The sequence below is a fragment of the Betta splendens genome, chromosome 2, assembly GCF_900634795.4.
Source record: "Betta splendens chromosome 2, fBetSpl5.4, whole genome shotgun sequence".
NCBI classification, from domain to species: domain Eukaryota; kingdom Metazoa; phylum Chordata; class Actinopteri; order Anabantiformes; family Osphronemidae; genus Betta; species Betta splendens.
Genome location: NC_040882.2, coordinates 16,762,505 through 16,787,382, shown reverse-complemented (window position 1 = coordinate 16,787,382; position 24,878 = coordinate 16,762,505). Strand labels below are relative to the sequence as shown.

At 50.3% G+C, this 24,878-nt stretch overlaps 3 protein-coding genes across 5 annotated transcripts; 2 read left to right on the top strand and 1 right to left on the bottom strand.

Annotated features, from left to right (window-relative positions):
* Positions 1-57: 57 nt before the first annotated feature.
* frem1a (Fras1 related extracellular matrix 1a) lies at positions 58-13,905 on the bottom strand. 2 transcript variants are annotated; one of them, XM_029167268.2, is made up of 37 exons: positions 13,750-13,904; positions 10,992-11,358; positions 10,671-10,765; positions 10,289-10,599; positions 9,536-9,732; positions 9,115-9,438; positions 8,932-9,040; positions 8,669-8,800; positions 8,234-8,578; positions 8,017-8,159; positions 7,713-7,909; positions 7,540-7,630; positions 7,302-7,469; positions 7,010-7,218; positions 6,848-6,941; positions 6,517-6,769; positions 6,259-6,441; positions 5,980-6,165; positions 5,705-5,901; positions 5,416-5,623; positions 5,192-5,336; positions 4,974-5,115; positions 4,702-4,897; positions 4,342-4,606; positions 3,841-4,258; positions 3,453-3,654; positions 3,232-3,376; positions 3,030-3,159; positions 2,722-2,794; positions 2,316-2,468; positions 2,006-2,202; positions 1,872-1,919; positions 1,612-1,782; positions 1,386-1,517; positions 1,141-1,256; positions 983-1,068; positions 58-808 (listed from the first exon to the last, which is right to left on the bottom strand). In XM_029167268.2, the coding sequence occupies exons 2-37, from the start codon at positions 11,232-11,234 to the stop codon at positions 597-599; spliced, it is 6,516 nt and encodes a 2,171-aa protein (XP_029023101.1). In that variant the 5' UTR covers positions 11,235-11,358; positions 13,750-13,904; the 3' UTR covers positions 58-596. The 2 variants fall into 2 exon arrangements, with proteins under 2 accessions (XP_029023101.1, XP_055369067.1); XM_055513092.1 differs by lacking the exons at positions 58-808; positions 983-1,068; positions 1,141-1,256; positions 1,386-1,517 and having other exon boundaries at positions 1,642-1,782; positions 2,010-2,202; positions 13,750-13,905.
* Positions 13,906-14,873: 968 nt separating this feature from the next.
* Positions 14,874-16,912, top strand: LOC114865841 (uncharacterized). Its single transcript, XM_029167333.3, has 2 exons — positions 14,874-15,270; positions 15,892-16,912. The coding sequence occupies exons 1-2, from the start codon at positions 15,021-15,023 to the stop codon at positions 16,308-16,310; spliced, it is 669 nt and encodes a 222-aa protein (XP_029023166.1). The 5' UTR covers positions 14,874-15,020; the 3' UTR covers positions 16,311-16,912.
* A 189-nt stretch (positions 16,913-17,101) lies between these two features.
* Positions 17,102-24,862, top strand: tspan5a (tetraspanin 5a). 2 transcript variants are annotated; one of them, XR_003787571.3, is made up of 11 exons: positions 17,102-17,488; positions 18,889-18,939; positions 20,160-20,306; positions 20,394-20,564; positions 20,943-21,068; positions 21,207-21,254; positions 21,372-21,488; positions 21,574-21,635; positions 22,158-22,273; positions 22,834-22,875; positions 22,973-24,862. XR_003787571.3 is itself a non-coding variant. In XM_029167307.3 (10 exons), exons 1-9 carry the CDS (start codon positions 17,408-17,410, stop codon positions 22,844-22,846), a joined length of 816 nt encoding a protein of 271 aa, XP_029023140.1. In that variant the 5' UTR covers positions 17,102-17,407; the 3' UTR covers positions 22,847-22,875; positions 22,973-24,862. The 2 variants fall into 2 exon arrangements, 1 of the variants encoding a protein (XP_029023140.1); XM_029167307.3 differs by lacking the exon at positions 22,158-22,273.
* The last annotated feature ends 16 nt before the right edge of the window (positions 24,863-24,878 follow it).

The following is a 24,878-nucleotide window of genomic DNA, read 5'->3' as shown; positions in this document are numbered from 1 at the left end:
GAACACTTTTACTTTTTTCCCCACCGGATGTGAAATAACACAACCTCCATAAATAAGCTCATTCTGATGAATATATTTTTATATGATCATTTGAAAACAGTCTCATATCATCTTGCACCAGTTAACAACACAAACATCAGCTGATTATGTAAAAAACTGGATCACCCCTTCTACTACTGTATTTAAGGTTTGTTTTCTTTTGTGCTTGGCTGAATGTACAAGTTTATGGATGAATTGTTGTATTTGAAGTCATTGAGTCATTGAAAAGCTTCATTATAATGGGCACAAAAACATAAAAGAGGAAAAGGACAAAAAAAGAAAAATTAAGTGAAGAACAAATATTTCCATGGCCCCAAAGCAAAGGTTGCAATTAACAAAATACACAATAAACAACTTCTTTACATATATAACAATACTTCAGTAAATTTATTATAATGAATTATAAACAAAGGCACTTGTGGTAGGAGGCTGCCGTATAAACAGTGTTATGAATCATACACTGTCATTCGTAAGCTGTTTGTCCAGTCTGTGCAGCCTGAGTTGTTCGTCCTGATGCTCCTGTGGAGCAGCAGCTGCGTTTCACCTCCTGATGCTGTTTAACCCGATCGAGTCTTGACCGAGCACACGAAGCCATGGCCTTTGCTCGTCCTGCAGTCCCTGATCTGCCACTTTGCCCTTCTCCACACCACCACGCACCTTTTGCTTCTCCTCTCTCCCGCCCGCGGTGGCGTCTTCCTCCAGTTGGTGTAGACCACCGGCTCGCCCCCGGCCCACTCCCAGCGCCCCCTGCCCTCCCTGTCATTCAGGCCTAAGGCAACGGGGATTAGCAGTATTTGGTTAGAGATGTGAGTCAGCTTACTGCATTGATACTGATCTGATTTGATGCCGCTCTGAATATGGGTCAGGCCCCACTCTCCATTATATTTGCAGAGGTTCCCGTCCTACTGGTTTCATTTGTGCATTAAACTGTCTGACATCCTACCTATCCAGAACGGTCTCCTCCCACTGAAGTTCCACAGCCAGTCCTGGTCACCTTTAGAGAGAACACTTGCTAAAGTTCCTCTGTACCTGAAACAATCAAAGACGGAGAATGAGATTCTGTGGCCTGTAAACATGAGCACATAAGTGTTTGGGCTGTACCTCTCTTTGCACTCTCTGCTGGCTGCGCTCCAGGTTATTTTGCGCTCAGTGCTGAGGATGTAACACCGACCACTGTGGAAGGTCCAGCCCTGAGGACACGTCTGACCACTCACCATCTGCGATTCAACAGGCCCATTGTTTGTGGGAACCAGTGTGAACAAGATCATCAAGAGAGACTTTGATTTGATTGTATTTATATAGATATCTACAAATACAGTATAAGAGAAGCCATGATGTTGTAATACCTGGCTACTCGGCCTCCACGGTTTCCAGGAGACGCCGTTGCAGTGGAAGAGCTGATTGGTGGTTTGGTTTAAGTGGAGAAGTCCCATTAACTCAGGCACACAAGGTTTAGGGATGAAGGTGTCAGCTCTCACCTATGGCACAGAAATGGGCATCAAAACGGAGCCGATGACAAATCCTAGTAGATAATAAGTAATCGTAGATAATATAATAGACATTTGTACTCACAAGCGCCTCAGCCGGTTCCTGGAGCTTTGTCTGAGAATTGACCTTTGACCTATGAGGCTGAGTGGGTGCCTGCTGCTGCGCCCCCCTGCTAGCCACGCGGACGCTTGCCTTCCTGCCCTGCGTGGATGGGGAGGAGTCGTCTACTACCTGCATTTGCATGATGCCATGATACTGTGAATGAAGAGACAAAACGAGTAAGTCAGAATCTCATTAGTGTCACATCAGTGCAAGTCATTGCTGCTGCTGCTGCTGCTGCTCACCGTGTAAACTACGTCTGTTCCATTGTGATAAACCGAAGAAGGAGAGATCTGAGAGGAGTTTGGTGAAATGCTTAAAGTTAGAAGATGAAAACACAAAGAAACGTTGGTAGTGATGTGTAGGAATCGGTGCTTACAGACTTTGGGCTGCCAACGACTCTGAGTGTCTTTTTCTGGGGGCTGGCTTCAGAGGAGAGGCCGTCTCCTCGGGTCAGGACGATGGATTCTGTGCCCAGAGGGAGTTTCTCCAGCTGGATGGATCCATGCTGGGGGTATGTGTCTGACACAACTTCCTTCCCTCCAAGAACAGGAGCCTCATTCGGTCTGCACGGTCCTGTTTATGATTGAGCGCAGTAAAAATGCGTAACTAAAGGTTTGAAGCTTGTGATAAATGAAATAAGATAAACCTGCAAACCAACCAGTGTCCTGAAAAATGCTGGATGTTACCTCGCTCCCCGTTGTCCCTGATAGTGACGTCAGCCTTGTGCGTGTTGCCGATCACCGTGCCTTCAGGTGAGACTAGAAGCACCTCAAACATCTCCTCGGCCTCCTCAAGGTCATCTTGAATGATTTCTGCCTGCCAGCTCCTCCGTGACACTCCTACACAGAGCAAACGCAGCACAGCGCTGGTTTTAGTCCGAGTCTGGTGTATTGTGACCACAACATATTCTATTATAGGGTTGTAGTTGTTTTTTTGTATTTTCCTAACGGCATGATAAGACGAATATAACAAGACTATTTACTGTACTGAATACATGATTACATGTGCAGCATGTGTGTTTTCCTGACAGCCTATGTATTCTGTACATTTATGGCATGAAGCAAACATCCTAATGCATCGGGGAGCTCACACCTGGATCAAACTGAATGAGAGAAGACGGGCTTTTGAGGAAATCCTTTCCAGGTACTGCAGTCAGTTCCTTGACCTAAACACAGAGAAGAGGTTCAGAAACTCATTTGTAGAGTCAGCTTTCAGCTGGGTTCATTTGTGCTTCTAAATAATACTGTACTATTACCTATTAAGAGAGACATTTAATTGTCAAGTTTAAATTCTGTGTTCACGGAGGATTCAGGATTACCGTAAACACACTGGGATCTGATCTGTAATACGACTGAACCAGCACAGGGTCTTGTTAGTTTCAGTAGGAAATGGCTGCAGACCTTGACAGTGATGTACGAGGACTCCGCCAGGTTTCCTTTTCGAATGATACCCAGTGAAACAGCTCCCTGCCCCTCACACACAGAGACCCGAGGCTGGGACAGTTCCACACTAGACCAGCTGAACTCCAGTCTGCAGAGATGAGACGGAGCACTGTTAATATTCAGCTGTCACTCATGTCACGAGTAAACGGAAATTCCTTACGTTTGAGGGGGGGCGGTGTTTCCTAAAGGATCAGACACCGTGAGCTCCAAACTGTCGGACAGAGACTCCACGTCCAGATTGATGATGTAGACGATAGTCCTCTTGTTCAGCTCCATCTGAGAGAAGTGCTGCGACACGAAGCCACCTGCAACAGCGAAGTGAAAGATTATTCATTTATTTTTAAAAACGAAAAAGATTGAAAACATAAATCCGTTTCCAACCTGTAGTAATGTTTTCGAGGTAGCCGAAGTAGGGGGGACGAGCGATGCGGAATCTCAGCTCCTCGTCTCTGCTGTCGCCGTCTTGGGCCTTCAGCTCCCGAGACGACAGAAAGATCCCGTAGCGTCCGTCCGCTAAAAGCTCAGCTTTCCAAAGAGGAAGCTTCCTCACAAGCTCAGGAGGCGACCGATCCAGCGGCCTGATCTGAAATTAGACATCCTCACTGGATAAAAGTCTAATATTAGACTATGAAAACTGGACTTTTACAGGTAGAGGATGTTGCTAATTGCATTGTAATTGGAGCTGTCAGAGCTGTCAGAGCTACGAGGGGCAGAGGAAGGACCGTGGAGAAAAGGTGAAGGCTGACGGGAATCAGCCTTTAACACTGACCTGAATAGTGAAGGACATGGGTTCTGTGTGCAGCCGTCCGTCCAGCAGAAAACCTCGCTTGCTGCTGTCGGAGGCGGTGAAGGCAAATCGATCGATCTGCGATCGGCCCCCGTCGTGTTTGTACGACACCTCCAACTCCTGCACGTCGCGCTGTGTGAAGTTCGAGCCGGCGCTCAGAGCGGCGCCCGCTAGGAGCAGGCGGCCGTACTGCGGCGGCTGCACCAGGTCGAAGGTCAGGGCGCCGGGCGGGGTGTCCGGATCGGAGAGGCCCAGGCAGTCGGGACCCAGGATCACAGAGGAGCCCTGAGGCACCGAGAGGCCTCTGTTGAAGGAGAGGGTCGGAAGGACGCGATCCACCATCTCCACCGCGATCTCGAAGCTTCCGTTTCGACTGGTCCGTCCGTTACTCACAACGAACCTGCCGGGACAGACAGAGAGCGGGCGATGGGCCGCGTCCACCCACATAAATGAGGTATCAACTTGAACGAGGCTTGAACTCACTGAAAGCTCTCTGCGGGGGCGCTGGCTCTGTTGTCGTGGACATAGGCCACCAGGTTCGCTGCCACGTCCATCTGGCTGAAGGTGGAGATGCCCAGCCCAGGGTGCTTCACGTACTCCAGCTGTCCGTGAGCCGGGGGGCGGGTGACCACGTACAGCAGCTCCTCGGGCCTGTCCGTGCCGTCCGTGGCCAGCAGCGCGTCCGTGGTGAGGACCACGCGGTCGCCCCTGCTGACGTTCGCCGGCTTCGCGAAGACGGCGATGTGCCCTGAAACGCCGCGGCGGAGGAGGAGGTCACGTTAGAAACTGGAATGAGGTGTGGAATCACACGAGCACGACGGACCAGGAGGTGGATTCCGGCACCTTTCTCGAGGTCTTTGATGGAGATGTGGAAGTGCTGTGGTGGCGACTGGTTCTTTCCGTCCAGCAGGCGGAACGCGAAGGCGTCCTGCGTTCTGGACCCGTGCGCACCCGTGTGCTTGTAGCGCAGGAGGTTCATGTCCACCGCGTCCTGGGAGCAGCTGCCTCCGGCGGCCAGCGAGACCCAGTGCCGACCTTCCTGTGGGGCATCGGTCACGGTCATTCACGCAGAACGTGTGGTGCGCAACTGTGAAACCTGATGCCGTCACACAAACCTTAAGCTGGAGCAGTCCTTGGGTGGGAACACTGTCAAACACATACGCGAGCTGTGCAGGCGGCGTGTCGGCGTCCTGAGCGAACAGGACCGCGCTGGATATGAGCCTCGCGTCTCCTGGCTCCACCTCCAGTCCTCCGTTTCTGAAGAGCGAGGAGGCGCGTTTCACGTTAGCCTCCTGCACTCACACACAGTGAGATGACTTCATTTGGGTCTAACCTTATGATCCGAGGCTCCTCGTCATTGACCGGCAGCACCTTAACCGCCACCTGTCTGCGCACGTGGTGCCTGCCGTCCGTTAGCTGCAGCGTGAAGCTGTCCTCCGTGTTCTCGGAGTCATCGTGCACGTACATCAGGCTCATCCCTGCAAGCAGCACGGACAAACCGCGCTTGGTTTCAGCCTCATGAGCCCTGAATCAAACAACCTGCAGAGATTAACGCACCGTCAGCGAGGTCGGTCATGGTGAAGTCAGCCACGGCGGTCGGGGCACCGGCCTCTCGTCTCCGGCTCGCCGGCTGCTCGCCGCGGGCGACGATGCTGCCGTGCTGAGGGGGTTCAACCACGCTGAACAGCAGCACGTTCCTGGGGACGTCCAGGTCCATCGCGTGCAACACCGACGAGTCCAGCTGCTTCATTTCTCCTTCTCGCACCTCAACACAAGACAACATCAACCCATGCAGGACCGGTCTGAGGGAAGTCCGAGCCTGGTCATTCCGAGGGCGTGAACCTACCGTGATGTTCCGGACCACAAACTCTGGGACCTCGTCATTTTTAGGGTGGATCACGACGTGGAAGGCGACGTTGGCAGAGGTGCGCTTGCCGTCGGACACGCAGAGCATGAGCTGGTCAGCGGTGGGCTCCATCCTCTGGTGTCTGGACTGCACGTAGTTCACATGGCCGTCGATCAGGTCTTTGTACGAAAACGAAGCTGGACGGAAAAAGCACATGGAGTCACTTCCGTCTTCTGCTCGTGGCTTGATGGAGTCTGGGAGCGGCCCTGCTGTACCTATGCTTATGCCCATGTTGCTTTTCTCGAAGCCAGGACTGGGCAGCACGTTTTCAATGTAGCCATACTGGGGCGGGGAAACCAGACTGACCACCAGCTGGTCCACGGCGGTGTCCGCGTCAGAGGCCTTGACGTGGGAAGGAGTTATGGGGGCGGTGCCTCCTTCATCCACTGTGAAGATGTCTCCTGCAAACAAACAGGAGACGGCCAGCGAGTCGCCGTGGAACTAGACCTTTGCTTTCAGAATGCGCTTCACCTTGGGTGGTGCGATGGTCCCACCTGTTCTCAGGGTCGGCGGCTGGCTGTCCACAGGAAACACGGTGATGTGGAGGTCGTACACAGGCAGGCTGCGGTGCCGCTGGGGGTTTCCTCCACCGCAGCACAGAGCAGCGTCCTCCATCTCGCCGTCAGAAACCACAAACGTGACTGTGTCGTGGCGCGGAGCGAGTCCGATCTCCGGCCCTGCAGCAAACAGCAACGCCGCTCAAGCTTATTTTTAACACCGCACGCGCCCGGGCCCGCGCTGCGCCCGTCTACCTGTGTGTCGGTAGCTGACGATCCCCGCGGCGACGTCCGCCTGGACGAAGCGATCGACCACGCGGCCGCGGCGGAGCACCGCGCCGTGGCGCGGCTGCCGCGCGATCAGGAAGGCGAGGCCGCCGTCGTCGCTGTCCGCGTCGGTGGCGCGGATGTGCTCCACGGTGATCACGATCTCCTGCCCCTCGGCGCAGAGCAGAACGGGTTTCAGACCAGCAACCAGCACCGGCGTCTCATCGTTAATGGGCGTCACCTGCAAAACACAGAGGATTGTGAAAGTTAACGTGTTTGGATTATTATTTTCAAATCTTAAAAAGAGCTGTTACTGTACCTCCACCTGCAGAACGAATGCGGCTGAATTGGTTCCATCCGTTGCAGTGAGTTCAATGCTGTCCTCTACCGTCTCTGAGCCGTCGTGCTCGTACCTGTCGGAACAAATACGTAAGTCTGCTTCGTGGTACGTGGGTGCCTGGATCCCAGTAGGATGCCGGACCTGACTTTGAGGCCCTTCAGGTCCTGCACAGTGAAGGCCTGTCCTGGCTCCAGGGGCACGCCGCCCAGCTGCAGGGCCCCGTGCCGCGGCCCCCGCTCCAGCTCCACCTTCAGAGCCTCCTCCATGGAGTCGGTGTCCAGCAGCAGTAGGTGCTCGGGGCCCAGCCGACACTCCCCCCCCTCCTCCACAATCAGAGGGTTGGTGACCACCTGAAATGAGAACCGCGTCCAGCCGGCACTTACTCTCGATCACGCAGTGAATGAGACCCGAATGCACGGAGGAGAGTTTCCACCTGTGGGGGCTGGTTGTCCACAGGTGTCACGGTGACGTTGAAGCAGATGCCGGTGACTGTTTTGCCCAGTCGGTTGGTCACAGAGAGGACAAACTGGATGAATTGGGGGTACGGGCCAACGTCCACCATAGGAGGCATGTAGGCTACTTTCATGAAGTTCACCGCATGCTGGGAACAGACCATGGAAGTGATGTGTACTTACAGACCTATACTGTAATGTCCTATCTGGTATTAATACCTGTGTGAAGAGCCTTAGCACCGGAGCATCGGAGTCCTTGGCGAATTTGGCGACGCTGTCCACCAGAAACAACCTCCCTGCATCAGGGCTGCTGCTCATCCAAACGGGAGCTGGTCAGTCAGACTGTTCAACAAGCTGCTCCCCTTACGATGCCGCCACATACATGTACTGACCTGTGAGCGCCGGTGTAGAAAGGAGGAGTAGTGACGGTGTACGTCAGCTCGCTGTCGGGAGACTCCTGGTCCACGAAGTGGAGCTGTTGCCGCGTTATGTGGACCACATCTGTTTCTTTGATCACGAGGCACCGGCTGGTACCAGGAGCCTCTTTGGGCGGTTGGTCCGGGACAGGTTCTATGTGAACCACTACGACCTGAAGGAAAGAATCAAGCAGCCAGTCTGTGTTTGCTCCTAATGCGCTGACTGCAGCATCTGCTTGGATGTGGATCCGTTTTATATGTTAAGAACTCTTTTACCCACCTGAGGCTGCGACAGGTTCGGGGGGTCGTGGAAATCCGACAGCACCACCTCAAAAGAATCATCGAACACCTCGTTGCCGAGGTGCCGGTAATAAACGATGGACTGAGACAGGTCCCTCTGCAGGAAGTGGCTCACGGGATAACCTGGATTAAAAGGCGACGCCGCGTGGTTAAAAACAAACGGTGGAAAAGGCTCCGCTATCGACACGTTCGCCCACCTGTGAGTCCGGCTCCTGGAATCTTCATGACCTCTCCAGCCTGCGGGGGCCGGGTGATGTTGAAGAGGATGTAGTCGTCGCTGGAGTCCATGTCGGAGGCCTGCAGGGTGGAGCCCCTCAGCAGGGCGGTCTGGCCCTCAGACACCTCCAGCAGCACGTTGGTGATGAGGAACGGGGGGCTGTCGTCCTTCGGGAGGATCTTGATGGGGAACTTGTGCCGGGTCTGATGGCGGCCGTCCGTGATGCGGAAGACGATGAAGTCTTTGGTGGAGTCGCTGTCGTCGTGGTGATAGCGAACGGCGCCGGCCTTGATGTCGTCGACGGTGAACATGAAGCTCTTGCCACCTGGATTTTAAAGCGAACATCAAAGAGTCTCATCGGTGATGAAGGGGAGGAAGATGCTGTATTCTGGGACCTCTGGCGGTGGTTCTGTACCTCTGAGGGTGAGCTGACCATGCTGCAGGCCGTCCACAGTGATAATGCGAACAGCGTTCAGGTTGTCGTTGTCCACAATCTGCAGCTGCTCCCATTTTATTGGGCGAGACTGTCCTTCTAATAGGCTGAGACCTGTGTGAGGAGCATTGGGTACATGTTCTGGGTCAAACTTGAATTAGCCCAGAGTTAAAGTTACCCTGGACCAGTGGGTTAACACCATGATGCTGCTGTAGGAGCAGGTGAATGCGACAGATGCAACATACCCATGTTCCAGGAGACTCTGGGGGCGTTGGTGTCCGCATTCCTCACGGACACGTGGACAATTATTGCTGAGCTTTTCTCAAAGAAAAAATCATAAACCTCGAATTCCACCTGCATCAGAGCACGGGACAAAGGTTCAGGCTCCACCAAACTGATTTGTGATTCTGAGCAGGAAGGAACGCTACCTCGTAGTTCCTGCGCTGGGCATGTGAGGAGTTGGGCGGCTGGTACCCGATGAGCATGTCGTTGAGGTCCAGCCACGTGAAGGAGGAGACCGGGTGAGTGTGGTCTGACAGGTGAGTGATGAAGCCGTCGGCGGGAGGTTTGGTGATGTTGAAGACCAGGCGCTGTTTGGGGGTTTCTTCGTCCTCGGCGTCCAGCGTCGCGGTGGAGAGCAGCGTGAGGATGAACTGGTCCACTTCCAGGATAAACATGGACATGAACGACGGTTTGGGAGGTTGGTTCGGAATGGCACCGGCTATCCGCACCGGGATCCACGCCTGTTCAGACTACACCGGGGTGTAAAGAGAGGATTCAGAACCACCATCCTTCCAACAACACGACCTGACACAGGCTTTAAAGTCAAAAGAGCCAAATGACTGCGACCTTATAGGTGTTGCCGCTCCTTGTGTCCCTGAGGTCCAGGCGGATTGCGATGTAGTCGATATCTGGAGATGGAGGGTCTATGTGCTGATACTTCAATCCCATCACCAGGAAGTCGTCACAGCGGATTTTAGTGAACTTCACTAACTTCAGGCCTTTCAGGCAGTCTTCGGATTTACACATTGCCCTTTCTTTATTGTCTAAAAAAGCACAGAACCAGAGACAAACACCATTGTCAACGTCACTCAACATGAGTTTTTAGTCCAACAGTGGAATGTGACTCTTGCGGCGCAGGAATGCTCCATTTCTATCAGTACTGAAGTTCCACAGGGCTCCAGCTCCTCTTAAATTATACACCATTTATATTATTCCAACTAATCCATACATTTTTGTACAGTACAATTTCTTACTGAAGACACAATAGCTTCATTGACAAAGACAAGCAGCTTTGATTCTGCAGTGCTTTAGTCTGACAGTTGACTGCTTCATTGAAAATGTGAACTTAGACTGAAGTCAGCTTGTGTCTGGGTCTAAAACCTAAAATGACTGTTTTCAAATCTTCTGTGTTTGATTATAGGCACACACGCTGCGCCGTGAGCTGCTGCCGCCTCATATTCCTAAAACAACACACACTAGGGAGATGATGAAAACATTACTTTCAGAAAACATCATCGTTCAATACAAAATTCTGGGCCCACTGATAATTAGAGGGCTCCGTCATATGTGCCGTGTACAGTATATGCAGTGTTTTCATACCCAGCTTCTGGCGTATTGGGATGAAGCTCTCCGGCTCGTCCCCTCTCTTGGTGGCTTTCTCCGGCTCCCCAGTGACCAGTTGGCCGTGGGCCGGTAGGTGGGTGTCGTGGTGACTCAGGTGGACGCTACACTCCAGACTGGACCTCTTCTCATAGTGGAAGGACACGACGTTTCCGTCGAGAGCATCGGAGAGGCCGTAAAATTCGGGGACCTCCAAGGATTTGGGCCCCAGCTTTATGATGCTGCATTCAGGCTCCATAATGTCCACGTGGAGAGAAAACGCCTCCACGTACGTCTCCGACTCCGTAAACCTGGTCAAAGGGCAGAGGGTGAACAGTTGCCACACGAGCGAGAGCGGAACAGAAGAATGTAGGTGTTGTACCTGTAGAGACGCAGCTTGACAGTGTCCTGCTTTAACAATGGGCAGCCGTTGTGCACGTACTTCACCTCCTCAGCCAGGAAGTGGCAGTCAAATACCTGCATGTGTCAAAGACAGGAGCTTAACCACAGTGGGGCCATCTGGACCATAGCTACATACTGGGATACATATGTTGTTCTAAGCCTATCTTGAGCCAGTCTTCCTCAATAAACAGCTTCAGGTCCGTGTCAGCGTTAGACTGCAATTAATACTAAAAGGGTTCAAATGGGTGTTTTTACAAGTAGTCAGTCCTCTTAAAGGGTCAAACATACACGTCACCGTTACCTGAGGCACGAGTTTCCCCACTCGCTGAGTTATGGGCTCGTTCAACACCACCTCCACCTTGCACGCGTCCTTCTGTCGGGGAATATGGAACAGCAGGTGGCTCTGGTCCAGGTGGACCGACTGGCCCCGTCGGACCTTAAGGCCCTTGTTGACTTTCACGAGCGTCCCGTGCGTGGAGCAGGTCATTGCCAGCAGCAGCGCGGGAAGCAGGGCCCAGGCCGGCGTCAGAACCAGGGCACCCATCGCCGGACCGGGTCCTGTGCTTCTGTCAGAGATCTCTGTCAACCAGGCAGCCTCTGGCAACAGGTTACATTCTCCACAGACTGAAACGGATGTGAGGCCTCATCGGGTCATGATCATTCACGGCCTAAACAAAAATCACAAGGATTCAGTCTATTGTTTTGTTCACAGAAAATTTCAGTGATTTACAAAGGGTTCTTTTTTTAAAAGCTGGTTGGAGGACAAATGAGATGCTGGAACTGTTGCTTGGGGACAGATGGACACACTACTGTATGTCGGAAATAAGCTGTAGAGTGGAATAATATTTAGCCCCGGGTCAGAGCAGAGAGTAGATCACATCTTAGTAGATAGAGCCTGTTACTGCACGTCATTGTCATCTACTCACTAAACTGCAGTAGCCGCACACAGTCGAGCTGAGCTGAGTCAGGCCTCCAACAGGAAACCAGCGACGGTGAAGACGACACCCATAGATCTGTCAAGGCAAAGCCAGCGACCGCACAGAAACCGCATCGTTCCACAGATCAGACAAGCTCAAGCACGAACGCGTTTGATTCACGGCGCGACACCAACACTGCTGCTCTTCATTAGCTTTAAACATATAGCAAATTATAGCAGCACACGCTGCTAAACGCGCCGTGCTCAGCCACTCACTCACACATGCAGGAGGAATTACTAAAAGCAGTGAATTACAAATGGAGGACCATTGCACCTTAACAACATCAGTGTTAAGGTGTCATTCCTCATTTCGCTTCCTTCAGTTTTCACTGCGTGGGCGCCTGTAAAGTCATCTCCCCCAGACCCCACGCATCATGTGTGGTGGAGCTGTTTACTATTTGAACGCAGGCTTCAGACGTCATCCCGCCGCATTCCTCCAGCATTTGTGCGGGACGCCTTGCACAGACCTCACACAGAAAAGCAGCTTATTATCAGCCTCTGCGCTGGAGAACAGGTTGTAGCCTGTCTCCACAAACAATGACTGCGCTGGGGGAGCTACAAATAGGATGTTCTGGGAAGATCACACGCTCCCACTGTTCCAAGTCAGGGAGTAGATAAGATTGTTGCTACTATGAAGGGAATGGCCTGTTTACACATTCTGTACAAATGGATTTGCATACAATTGTCTCCAAAGTCCAATAATTACCTTGCTTGTATCTTTGCTTTGGTCTCCACCACACAGTTTTCAGCAGGATTGAAAACCTGTTTTATTGCTATAATTGGGAGTACAACAAAGGTCTCACTGACTTACAGATGTTAACAGCTGTCATCAGCTATTTTTCCAAATGTGTGTGGCCTCGTGAATGAATGAAACACGGGTTGATGCCTGATCTGTGTGTGTACTTTGAAGGTTTGTATATATAGGTCACTACACAGCATACATCAGAGCTACATGGGATGAAGATCAGGGCGAGTGCATCACATTAACAGGCTGTCCATCACGGAGTCATATTGCTGCAATGAGAGTAAAAGGCCTCAGTAATCCTCCTGTTGTGGCTGTGGACGACCGTCTGACTGAAGCGACCCTCAGTGGGAGGCAGCAGCGCTGGGAAACGTCCTGCTACTAAGCTGCCTGGAGCACTCGGACCCCGGCTCTGTTTGCATTTGATCCTTCTTCCTGTTTTGGCAGCTTGCTGTACGACATACAGCTACATCAACACGCTTCCTGTTGCGGTGGACAGGGTGGATTTGGCTCCTGAAGGACGAGCAAAGACCAGGCGCACACTGAACGAACCCCACTGAAAACACCCAGCATCTGCTCCTCCACGGGTCTAATGACAGAGCCGCTGCAGCTCTCTAAGCTCGCTCCAGTCCAACGTTGGCGCCCTAATCCACGCTCAAACAAAACATCAGCGTGGGATGCTTTGGTACCACTCTCTCCAGCTGAACCACACAGCTCACTAATCTGACAATGACCAGTTCACTCCACACAACGCCTGCAACGCTGAAAGTGATAGGAGGATTTACTGTTGCATTATGGGAAGTGAGTGCTCCAGCTTTGTGAAGCTCTAAGAAAACAGATTTAGATGAACAAAGTCAAAGTAAAACTCCAATAGAATCTATCTTTTTATAATCTAAGACAATAAAGGCCACTATTAAACCTCAGCCACTCCAGCTGACTTTTTCACAGTTGGGAGGGAATGCGATGCGTCATGTAAAAAGGGGCTTTCGCTCCTCAACAGCTGGCGATGCCTGTTCCATCCTTTGACGGCGGCTTGTTCCCATGATCTCAGTAATGATAGGGTCCTGTAGGACAGGCCTTCTGCTCGAAGCGTAAGCAGCTCGCATTCAGCAGAGTGGAAGCTCAGCGAGGTCTGAAAGGCCAAAGAGGAGCCGAGTCCGCCGTGAACTGATAAGAAAGATCAGCAGGGTTTGAGCTCCCCTCAGTCCGTGGACAAGCATTAATGAAGATGGATATCGCTGGACGTGAATGGAAACGATGCGCACGAAACTATGCAGACGCCTGCGAGCCGTGTTCCCCAGATGATCCCTGCACCTACTGTATGTGTCAGCGCGTCCTTACCTGCCTCTCCTCCTCCGTCCTCACCTGTCCGCCGTCCTCTGCTCTCCCAGCAGCGCGCGGCCCCGCTCCTCGGCGAGAAACTCCACCCCCGGGGGAGGCGAGGAGCCGAGGGGGGAGGAGGGGGAGGCGCAGAGCGGAGGCCGAGGGCGGGGGGTGAGGGGGGGGGGCTTCCTCCTCGTCTTGTTGTTGGCCGCCGTGGAGATCACTAATCGGAGCGGAAAAACCTGGAGACAAACACCGGCCCCTCGAGATCAAAGTGGAGTCCAGCGTTTGTCATTACAGGACGCGAGCGGGGAAAAGATAAAAGGCTTCACGCATCAGTAACGTGAGGAGAGAAAAAGGGGCTTGTTCTGCCACAAGGACACATGTTGGCAGCAGCCGCGGGGCAGCGAGGGCCGGAGGCTCAGCAACAGGCCCGTTCTTGACACATGGCTGAACCATCACATTAACTCACATCAGCAACAGCAGTAAAACCACAACAACCTGCTGAAAGGGGCTCAGAGCGCTCATGTCGTCTGCCTGGGGCTTCAGGTCACAGCTAAACATTAAAGCAATACTGTCCTTACAAACAACAACGTAAATAAACTATTCTTAATTAAAAACACAAGATTCAACTGCTTATTCGAGACATTTTACTTTTCCATCTTGAAGCAAAATGTAGCTCTGAGCAGTTTTACTCAAATAAAAGGGTACTTTTTTAGGGCTTTTTTGTAAACAAATACAGATGCACTTTACATGAGTCGGATCCTGCTCCAATGTTTCAGTGTTGTTGTACACTGCGGTGACTTTCATAAACTAAATTGTTGTTCCTCATAATATTCATTTTGTTTTTCTAATTCATACCAATTAAATGAGAACTTTCTTTTAGAGTTTCAGTTTAAAAATATGTCATCGTCAGGAGAGGATTTGATTTTTAACATTAACATATACTAACAATAAATGAAATAAGCATAATTCTAGCAGAAAACTACAACGTGTGAGTTGGTCCTGCTGCACATAGTGAAGTCATTACAGTCGTTTGCTGTTGCTCGGCTTTGTTTTGAGTCCCGGTGGAGCGTTTCCAGTAAGTGCAGCTGCCTGTTCAGAGCATTCATCCATTCATTAACATTCCTCCGCCTCAGAGCGGGGGCCGCTTCACCGCGTCCCGACGGCCCCCGCGGCTCCGGCCGCGCGGTCCCGTTGCTCCGCCGGACGAAAGCCTCAGCCCCCGTCGGCCGGGAGCGGAGTCGGAGGCGCCGCATCGCAGCCCCCGGAGGTCGCTTCGCCGCAGAATGGCCCGAATAGACGCGGCGCCGCTCGCGCTCCTGCTGCTGTGCTGCGCCGCCGCCGGCACGACGCCGGCGGGCGGCCGCGGGGACAAAGCCATCCTGGAGATGCTCCACATCGACAAAGTGTCTGCGAGCCACCGGGCCAGGGCGCATCCATACATGAGGAGGGTCTATCAGCGGCTGGACTCGCTGGAGGAGCGGGACCTGGAGAGGTCGGACGGGACGCTGGTGCAGAGCTTCCGCAGCGTGGCTGGTATGGACCTGAAATCAGTGAGATTATGTATAGCTATAACTATGGCACATCGTATTCATCTTTGTTCGACCGGTCATGTGCCAGTGGTTCAGGACAGCACAGGTCGTCTGTGACGTATGGCAGAGCAACATCAAAGGTCAGAGGTCACGGCGGTCGGCTGTGTTTCTACAGCTAATGATTAAAGAAAGGAGCAGACCGCTGCACAACAGGCATGTGTTACGTTTGTTGTTGTAACCACGGCAACGCAGGCCACGGCCATGAGAGTGCACGTGACGGCCTACTGAGCCCAGACAGCGCGGTGTCGACATACAAGCAGGGTCTGAGAATGAATTAAGAATGAATCAAAGCCTCAGATAAGATGCTTCCTAAAGTACAGTATGAAACTCTCACATCTGCTTTCACAGTCGGAGAAACCTTTGTTTGTCTGAGTAACACTCCAAAGAGCAGGTGAAAACACTCAGACCCACTTTTCTTATAAACTGTTTTCCCAGACTTGACCCATAAAAAATTTTACCATTGCTTTAACATGCCGGCATTTAATAATGACACACCAAGCTTTTACAGAGTAACTTTAAATCTGTTGGAAGGACTTGACTAATCCTTCCATTCCGACCCATCCAGGTCCGGATCACGGTCCACCGGGCTGGATCTGGTTCAACGTCAGCAGCCTGAACCCGTCGATGTCAGGCGGGGAGCTGGTTCTGTTCAGAAAAACCCTGCACCCGAGCCCGCTCAGCGTGACCGTCACCCTGCACAGTGTCTGGGCCTCACGCCAGCGGCCTCTGCAGGAGAGCCCGGCGCTGGAGGAGCGGCGGCTGGACCTGGACCACAGAGCCGCGTCTGGATACGACGTGTTTGACGTGTCGGCCGCTCTGGCCGCGAAGCCCCTGGAGGTGCTGGGCTTTCAGCTGCGCTACACGGACGAGCTTGGAAGCCTGGTGCTTCACGAGGCCCTGACCCGGAGTCTGTACTGTCTGAACAGGGGTTCTGTGAGCGAACCGCTACTGGTGCTGTACCAGGCCCATCCCCTCCAACAATAAACAACATGCTGTCTAACTAGTTAAGAGTCATGTGACACAGACTAAACTGCTACACAACAATACTGGTTGAACGTGTTGAGTTTGTGTTGCTTTGCTAATGTGATGGTTCATTAACGTGTGCATCCCTCTAGTGGCCAACGTAGGTAAATACAACACGGAGCAGATGGAACAAGTGTCTACAATTGCTAACAGTGTGATGATATCAATGTCAGTTTCCTCCAACTGGTGTTATTGTTTTTATTTCCAACGACACCAGTAACTTTACTAATATTGTTAATATACAGTACTACATCTGTGACCGGGACTTTACTTACTGGCTCAGAACTGGTTCTGGGTTCTGGTCCACGTCCCTGACAGGGTCCTGCACCCCATCAACCCTCAGGACACGACGACCAGCAGGACACGCTTCTGCTCCCAAGCTTCCTGTGGACATTTTTCAAAATAAAATTAATTTAGGGCTTTTGTAACACTCAAAAGATGAGACTCGTGTTTGACCTGGTTCCAGGATTTCAGTCTCTACCACTGTAAATAAACGTGTTATGCGTTTACAGTATGTTTCCTATCAGCATCTGTAAACCGGTTCCCACAGAGTTTTCCACCGGCAGCTGGATGAATTTATACGAGCGATTGATTCAAGGCTTGTAAAAGTTTTTAGCTGCGTGAAAATAAGCTTTTATTAATATTACGCTATCGTTTAATAATGACGTCTTCGTCGACGCCGGAAGTACCCTAGCCTTTCTGGGATTGGTCACAGCGTCAGTCTTTCAAGTTGTGTTCCGGCCAATCAGATTCGACCGCCCGCAGCAGAAACCGCCTCCCACCGGCGCAATTTCCCCCAGAAAAACGGAGGACAGTGTCTTTATTACGCTTTATCGCGCTATCGCCCGTCCTTAAACTGAACGCGGCGCGTCCGAGCGCGCCTTCGGCTCCTCCACCATGCTCCCGCCGTGACCTGGACGCGGCTCTGCGGACGTGCGAGGCGGACAAAGTGAAATGCATCACCGGGACGCTGAACCTGTTCCATCCCGCACACAAAGCCTGTGGTAGCAGGCCGTGTTTTTCTCCTCTAGCGGACTGCGCGCCGATGATGCTCAAACATGTCGGGGAACCACTACAAGGGCCACGAAGTCAGCTGCTGCATCAAATACTTCATTTTCGGATTCAACATCCTGTTCTGGGTAAGAGCTTGGCGTTTTTCGGGGGTTTTACGCGGCGGCTGCGCCTCTCCGCGCTCCGGTGACCGTCCCGTTATGCGCGTGTCCAGAGGCCAGCGCAGAGGAAGGCCCGGGCATCATCATCATCATCACCGCCACCACCATCACCTGCGTCCCGGGCTTCGAGCCTTCAGCTGCTTCTGTCATTGTAATGTCTGCATGAGAGCAGCTGGCGCTCGGCTCGCGGCGCGCGGCTAATCGGCTTTCTGCGGCGCGCGGACACGGACGCCCGAGCGCGAGCGCGAGCGCGAGCCGCAGCTTACGCTCAGCTGCCGGAGTCACTCAGGTCCCACCGTCACACTGACGGGCCGGTGTGGTCAGAGAGCGGCAGAGGCGGTGAGAGTGCAGAACCTGGAAAATACTGTGCGCCGAATTTAAAAACCAGGCCCGTGTATTAAAAGTGGACTCCAAAATCTACACAGTACAACTATTTTATACACAAATGTCTACAAATACGGCAAACCATCTCTAGTAAATAATGGAAACTAAAGTAATCCGTGACCTTACGATGAAGAAAGTCTTTACTACGGGTGGTCAACTATGTTAATAAATAATTCATTCGTTTTGACAATTGTCACCTGCAAATATTTGTAGTTTTTAAATTAAAAATTAAATAATTTCCAATAAATTGTAATGGAAAAAAGTAGCAATAAATGAAAATGCTCATAGTAACAACCAGTAAGTCAGTAGCAACTTGTTATGTAAAGTTACAAATTATTAATTCAATCAGAACCTATGTGTTTGCAGGTATTATTGTATATTTACTACATATATGCTCCAAAATTGTACATAAACTCTTTTAGCACTGTTGGCAGTGCACAGCTACAGTATGTGCTTCAAATTCATTGTTGAGTGAGGCTTATTAAATATGGTATTAAATATAATAAGATGACAATTAATTCTGACTTTTTAACTCAAACTTTAAACTAGAAAACAGTTAAAAGGCATTTTTTCTGATACCTGTTGAATAGACAATTGATTTTAACTTTCAGAAAGTCGGGTTTAAGTAAAAAGTGCCTCTGTTTTTTGATTTAAGCAATCATGTTTTATAGAATGGGAATTCTCTGGAAGATCATTAAAGTATAGAAAAGAGAAGGGACCGAGAACAGCTCCCTGGGGGGTTCCTGTTTTAACATTATTGATTAGAACCTTCTGCACATTTCACCATGTTTCCGTATCTTAACTCATGCACAATACTGAGGCCTAATGAAGGGCGCATCCTGATCCCACATTACGGAGTCACACCGGCCTTCGAGGAAATGTTTCTGTCTTTTCATTTAACAACGATATGACAGACTGACATCATGTCATCGTGCATTAACACATCTTCACAGTAACATGATGCGACTGTGGTGTTTTTGCAGCTTCTGGGCATGGCCTTGGTTGGAATAGGACTGTGGGCATGGAGTGAGAAGGTGAGTTATTATTGGAAAACAGCTGTATTGTGAAAGTCAACATACACAATTAGAATGAGTTCATGTCTAAAGATTATATAAAACCTCAGATTTGCTGCTTTATCAGTACAGCCAAGAAAATCTGTAAGAGCTGATGGTTTTTCAGCAGCGGTTCAAATAATGACACAACCTTTAAAGGCTTTTCTTGTAGGGATCAGCGCAGGAGGAATCATTGCGTCGTGTCTGTAGTAGCTTGTTGTCTTTTAGTAACAGCAGCAGCTGTTTTCAGTCAACACGCTGTGATAAAGCCACTGCAGACAGACAAGCTTAGAAAGTTTACAGCTATTGTGCAGCTTTAACTGGCTGTTCAATGTGTGTTAAATCTATGTTTGGATGCCAACGTTTAAAGTTATTTTATAGTTTTTAACTATTAAACTTGGGTTGTTTTCCACTCCCAGTTTTATTATAGTGCAAAAAAGATTTAAAAAAAGAGTAAGTTTTGTTTGTATATTTTCATATTCTTGTTTAATTCTTTGTAGTTCTCATCTTGGGATCATTCCATACAGTAGCTGGCCTTTTCTGCTGTAAGATGATCTTTGACTTGCATCTGTGTGTGGGCTTTGTACCGAGAAAGACGCATTGTGATGCGGGGCTGGCAGCTGGTGCGCTGCATTCAGGGACCTGGCACACCGTAGGACAGCTATGTTCTGAGGCTTTCAGGGACAGTACAATGTTTGGAAGTAGACCAGACTCCTAATAAAATAAAAGCTATATATAAAAGCTTCCTATATTTCTGTCCAGACCTGACCCATGTGTGAGTGTAGTGGAACCTAATGCAGCTACACTTGTGTCTCATTATTGTAGTTATATAACACATTCTTCTTTAAGCAGATTAAAGAAAAAGCATAGATTCCTGCGCTCAGTTCTCTTTGAAATATCTACAAATGTTTTCATTTTTATTGAATTTTTGCTCATTAGTCCAGAGTTTGATGAACCCCAGGAGTTGTGTTCAGGTTTGGTTCGGATACGTGGCCTCCAGCTTTATGATTTTCACCTTGAAGCTGGTACAAACAGAAACAAACAGCTCTGTGGCCGCAGTGTTTTTCGTGCAGCTGCTTTATTTCCCCTCTGAGTTGACTCACGTTCTGTATTATTTTTCTGGCAATCGTGCTGCGTGTGAAGGAGGCGCCGCTGCCTGCTTTAGACTGAGCCTGTTGCTGTTCTCCATCTCTCACCTGCAGGGGGTCTTGTCCAACCTCTCGTCCATCACGGACCTGGGGGGTCTGGACCCGGTCTGGCTCTTCATGGTGGTCGGGGGGGTCATGTTCATTCTGGGCTTCGCCGGATGCATCGGCGCCCTGCGGGAAAACACCTTCCTCCTCAAGTTTGTGAGTAAACAAAACGAGGAGGACTCAAACATTCCGCTCCTGGAACCACGTCAGCGCGTGACCCGCTCGTTGTCTCGTGTGCTGCAGTTCTCCGTGTTCCTGGGCATCATCTTCTTCCTGGAGCTGACGACAGGAATCCTGGCGTTTGTCTTCAAGGACTGGATTAAAGACCAGCTCAACCTGTTCATTAACAACAACATCAGAGCGTACAGGGACGACATTGATCTTCAGAACCTCATCGATTTCACTCAGGAATACGTACGTTGAAGCTCGGTCTTCACTTAGAATCTAGCGTGCACATCAGTGAATGTCCACATACTATACACCAGTTCATTATCAGCGCTAATTGAATAGAAATCAAGGAAACATGACCTCTGTCTGCTGTCACAGACAGATCCGGGGATCAGGCATCAGCTGTGTTGGCAAACGATCTCTGCTTTAGATCAGTAAACCTGTTGTGTGGAGGCTTTACTCCCTAAACGCTACAAGCTGTGCTAATTGGACTTGTCTAATTCCTGAATGAACCTGGCCAAACAGGTCACTGGTCCACGCAGTCACGTCTAAAAATGCCAAATGAGTTGAGTTCCACCCCTGGGAGCGTGTCACAGTCCTGTCCTGTCCTGTCCTGTCCTCTAGTGGGAGTGCTGTGGGGCGTTTGGGGCCGACGACTGGAATCTCAACATCTACTTCAACTGCACCGACGGGAATCCCAGTCGGGAGAAGTGCGGGGTCCCCTTCTCCTGCTGCACCAAGGACCCGGCGGTGAGTGCTCCAGCAGCTGGAAGCAGCTCTGCTCCAAACACACAGTCGGATGCAGCGACTGGTGAACATCAGCACGTTAGCTCGTCCAGTACCTACAGTCGGTCTGATGGTTTAAGGCCTGTTGCTTTGTCTCTTCAGGAGGACGTGATAAACACTCAGTGCGGATACGACGTCCGCGCTAAACCAGTAAGTGACTCGTTTCACGGCACTTCTGTGGATGATGCCTCATCAAATGTCTGCGTCCTCGCCGGAACGCGGGGGTGAAACCAAAGACGAGGGTCTGACAGCTGCTCTTGTTCCCAGGACTCGGAGCAGAAGGACTACATCAACGTCAAAGGCTGCGTGCCCCAGTTTGAGAAGTGGCTCCAGGACAACCTGACGCTGGTGGCCGGCATCTTCATCGGCGTGGCGCTGCTGCAGGTCCGGTCCTCGCGCTCGCTTCGGGGGGGAAACGCTCGCCCGCTGCAGTTCACGCGTTTGAACCTTTTGTCTGATTCCTCCACAGATCTTTGGAATTTGCTTGGCCCAAAACTTAGTGAGCGACATCGAGGCCGTGCGGGCGAGCTGGTGAGGAAACCGTCTTCTCTGTGTCTTTGCAGCTTCACACATATTTTCATCTGGTTTTATACATGTCAGCTATTTTATTAAATAAAAGCAGAAAAATTTATATTATATACAATATATCAGTTGTATCAACAATAGCAAAGATTGAATAAAGGTAAAGAAATGTAGTTGCTGATAATGTGAAGTATTTGTAACATCAGGTCTTCCATGATCAGCACAAAGAGCCTGAAGAAATAACAGGTCAGCCCTATGCTGACACAGCAGAAATTCACTCTAGGCAGGTCAATGCTAGGGCCAGGGGCCCTGAGAGAAAGCTGAGACAACCCTGACAGTATAATAATGACACATCACTCCAGCTCCTCACTGGGACCCGTGTATTGTGTCATATAATGATCACCCCTTCGAGTAAGTCGTATGATCACATGCAGCGTGTGTCACAGTCGGATGCTACGAGCGCAGACTTTCACGTGAAGTCGGCGTGAGCCGCGCGTCTCACCTCATTCTCCCTCCTCCATGCTCCGGCAGGGTGCCCCCCCCTCTCTCCGTGCGTCGACTCCCACCACACTACAGCAAGAAAGCGTCGGCTTACCGCTCATGAGAAGCTCACACACACACGCGCGCTGTCTGTGTGCTTGTGGCCGGTGGGTGTGATGGATCCATTTGCTTGTTCTGTGGTGTGACTGGGTGGACGACCTTTGTGCGGTGCTGTGTTTGGTTCTGGGCTGCGGACTGGGAGCTGTGTGTTCATTCTGTCCTCTAGAGGTGTGTGGGAGAAGAGTCATCTGTCCATGTTTCAGTTCATCAGTCAGCTCATCCACGTCAGCTCTATCACGCTCCACCTCAATTTGCCTCTTTGCTGTTGCAGAGCAACACAGTCTTTTATTTGTTAATATTGGTTTGCTCCTGAACTGCACTGATGGACTTCAGACATCAAATAGAAGGTGTTGCGTGAACCTCTGCATGCTTTGATCCTGCTCCGCTGTAGAGTTGGGTGGTGACGACAGCGCTTCCTTTCTTCCACTGACGACTCCTTTCTGTCCCTTCTCTGTCCAGCTTGTAGCTGTAGAGCAGCGAGTCCCACCACCTGTAACCCTTCACGCTACCCGCTGATGTGTGACGCACTTAACCAATGAACGCAGCTTTGCTGACTCGTGCTTTTGACTCATGGATGTTTTAATTTTGCCTCTGTCTTCTTTTCCAGTTTCTTCACCTAATCCTGAAGCAGCAGTTCAACTCTTAACAGGTAACGCTGATTGTTGTCGTCATCATCATCATCATCATCATCATCACATCCGGCTGCAAAGTCACGTTTACGAGATGCCGTCTCCTCTGATTCTCAGACTCGGATCGCGCCTCCTTGAACACGTCAGCCGGCGGAGGACAACACTGATCACCTGCACGTCAAGTTCACCGAACCAGCACCTTCTCTAGCACTAACGAGTGGAAGCTCTGTATATAACACTGCTGTCAAAGGCCAGGCGTCGGGGAGGACGATTAGACACGTGCTACATGCAGATCATCACAGCGCACCGGTTTTAATAGCGACATGTAGAAATTAGAGGTTTTGATACTGCTTTTTAATATTAGATCTGTATTTTTCACTGTGGAAACGATCCGATCCGTTGCTCAACCCGTCACACAGGACTGAGAACTATCCTACGCCACAAACCAAGGAACTCCTTCCAAAGCTCAGCACAGAAGAAGCTTTTAGAGTCGCAAGCGTCACGGAAACGAGCAGGTCCCAAGACACAGTCGCTGGTTTTAGTCCAAAGCTGGATGAGTTAGAATTAAAGAAGCACTCAGACCCAACGTCCTGACCACTCACAGGTGAAGTGAGTGACACTCAATGCCCCATCGTGGCACCTGTTAGTGGCTGGGACTCATGAGACACAGCTGATGCGTTAGAAGCTGAAACACGGAGTAGGAGGGGGGATTTGAGCCGTCACTAAAACTAACTCATCCAGCTGTGAAGCGACGTTTACTCAAACATCACACTGAGGGAAACTGCTCGCTGCTGTCACGTCGCACTTATGGTCGCACACGTCTGAACCGAGTTGGAACTAATCCCCGCGCTTTTCGTGACGCGGCGCTGAAGATGTTTACGGACTCGCACGTTTAACACAGTAAAAGAACGTCCGTCCCGGCTGCGAAACGACGGCTCGAACCTTAAGGAACTCCAAGGAACCATGTCTGTGCCACAGCTCGTCCAAGTCCACGTGAAGCAGGACTGACTTGGCTGCGATCACATTGCTAATCCTGCAGTGTAGCGTAAAGAGTAGACAACACACTGTCCTAGAAAAAAACGAGTCATTTCATTAAAAAAGTTGTACAGATATTAGTTAATTTCTTTAACAGCAGTTTTATAATATACGGTAATAGATCATTTTCAAAACACTAATTCAGACTTCTTTGAGCTCTGAATTCTGAGATTAGGGTCAGAAGTGATTAGTTTTTTAACGCTGGCCCTCATCCTCTTTTGTACGTTACTGTACTTTTAAAGAGGTTTTTATTTTTATAGGGTCAAAGGTTTGGAAAATGACCTTGATTTTGTAGGTGAATCATTTCTTTCACAGACTCGGAGGCCTCGTCCTCTTCACAAGTTCCCTCATTGTTGCACTTCAGATAAAGCACATGTGTCTTTCACTGTGTGATCTCATCAGAACACATGGAATTTAAATATATCTTAGGTTTTGAATTTAGTCCAGAGATGAAATCTCACATTTAATGAAGTGTTGGTGTCTTTTTTTCAGTCTGTTTTTATTTTGGTGGTTTCAAGTGATTCCTTTTGTCCAAGGCGTGCGTCACTGGTCCTGTTGTTGTCGCTTGGTCGAGCATCCACTGTAACGTCTGTCGCCTCACGCCGTTCAGACGAGCTGAGCTGGTTCAAAGGGATAAACGATGTCTTTCTGACGTGTGATATTTATTGACGTGATTTCTGCACTACTGATCATGATTTGTCGACATCTCCAGAGTCTGGCTGGTTTGGAGGCTGTGACTCGCGTGGAGCATTAAGCAGACACTGAACCTGAGGTAGAACCATGATACATGTCCAACAATGATTTCCCTGAGGGATGAAGAAAGTTGTTACTGAGATTTATAGATTAATGTCCACAGTATTTCCTAAACGTTGTATGTAACTACCTCCTCCCCTTTTCTTGTTTCATGTCTCACTGAAATTTGACTGGTTTTAATAACAGTACAATTAATTAATAAAGTTGATAAAAATGCTAGAGCTTTGCTGCATTG

Coding starts and splice junctions, on each gene's coding strand:
- frem1a (XM_029167268.2), bottom strand. CDS start 11,234: ATGGGTGCCCTGGTTCTGACGCCGGCCTGGGCCCTGCTTCCCGCGCTG. Junction 9,733..10,288: donor CCCAATACGCCAGAAGCTGG/GTATGAAAACAC, acceptor GTGCTTTTTTAG/ACAATAAAGAAAGGGCAATG. Junction 2,469..2,721: donor TCTCATTCAGTTTGATCCAG/GTGTGAGCTCCC, acceptor TGCTCTGTGTAG/GAGTGTCACGGAGGAGCTGG.
- tspan5a (XM_029167307.3), top strand. CDS start 17,408: ATGTCGGGGAACCACTACAAGGGCCACGAAGTCAGCTGCTGCATCAAA. Junction 20,307..20,393: donor ACACCTTCCTCCTCAAGTTT/GTGAGTAAACAA, acceptor CGTGTGCTGCAG/TTCTCCGTGTTCCTGGGCAT. Junction 21,069..21,206: donor GCTGCACCAAGGACCCGGCG/GTGAGTGCTCCA, acceptor TTGTCTCTTCAG/GAGGACGTGATAAACACTCA.
- LOC114865841 (XM_029167333.3), top strand. CDS start 15,021: ATGGCCCGAATAGACGCGGCGCCGCTCGCGCTCCTGCTGCTGTGCTGC. Junction 15,271..15,891: donor GAGCTTCCGCAGCGTGGCTG/GTATGGACCTGA, acceptor CGACCCATCCAG/GTCCGGATCACGGTCCACCG.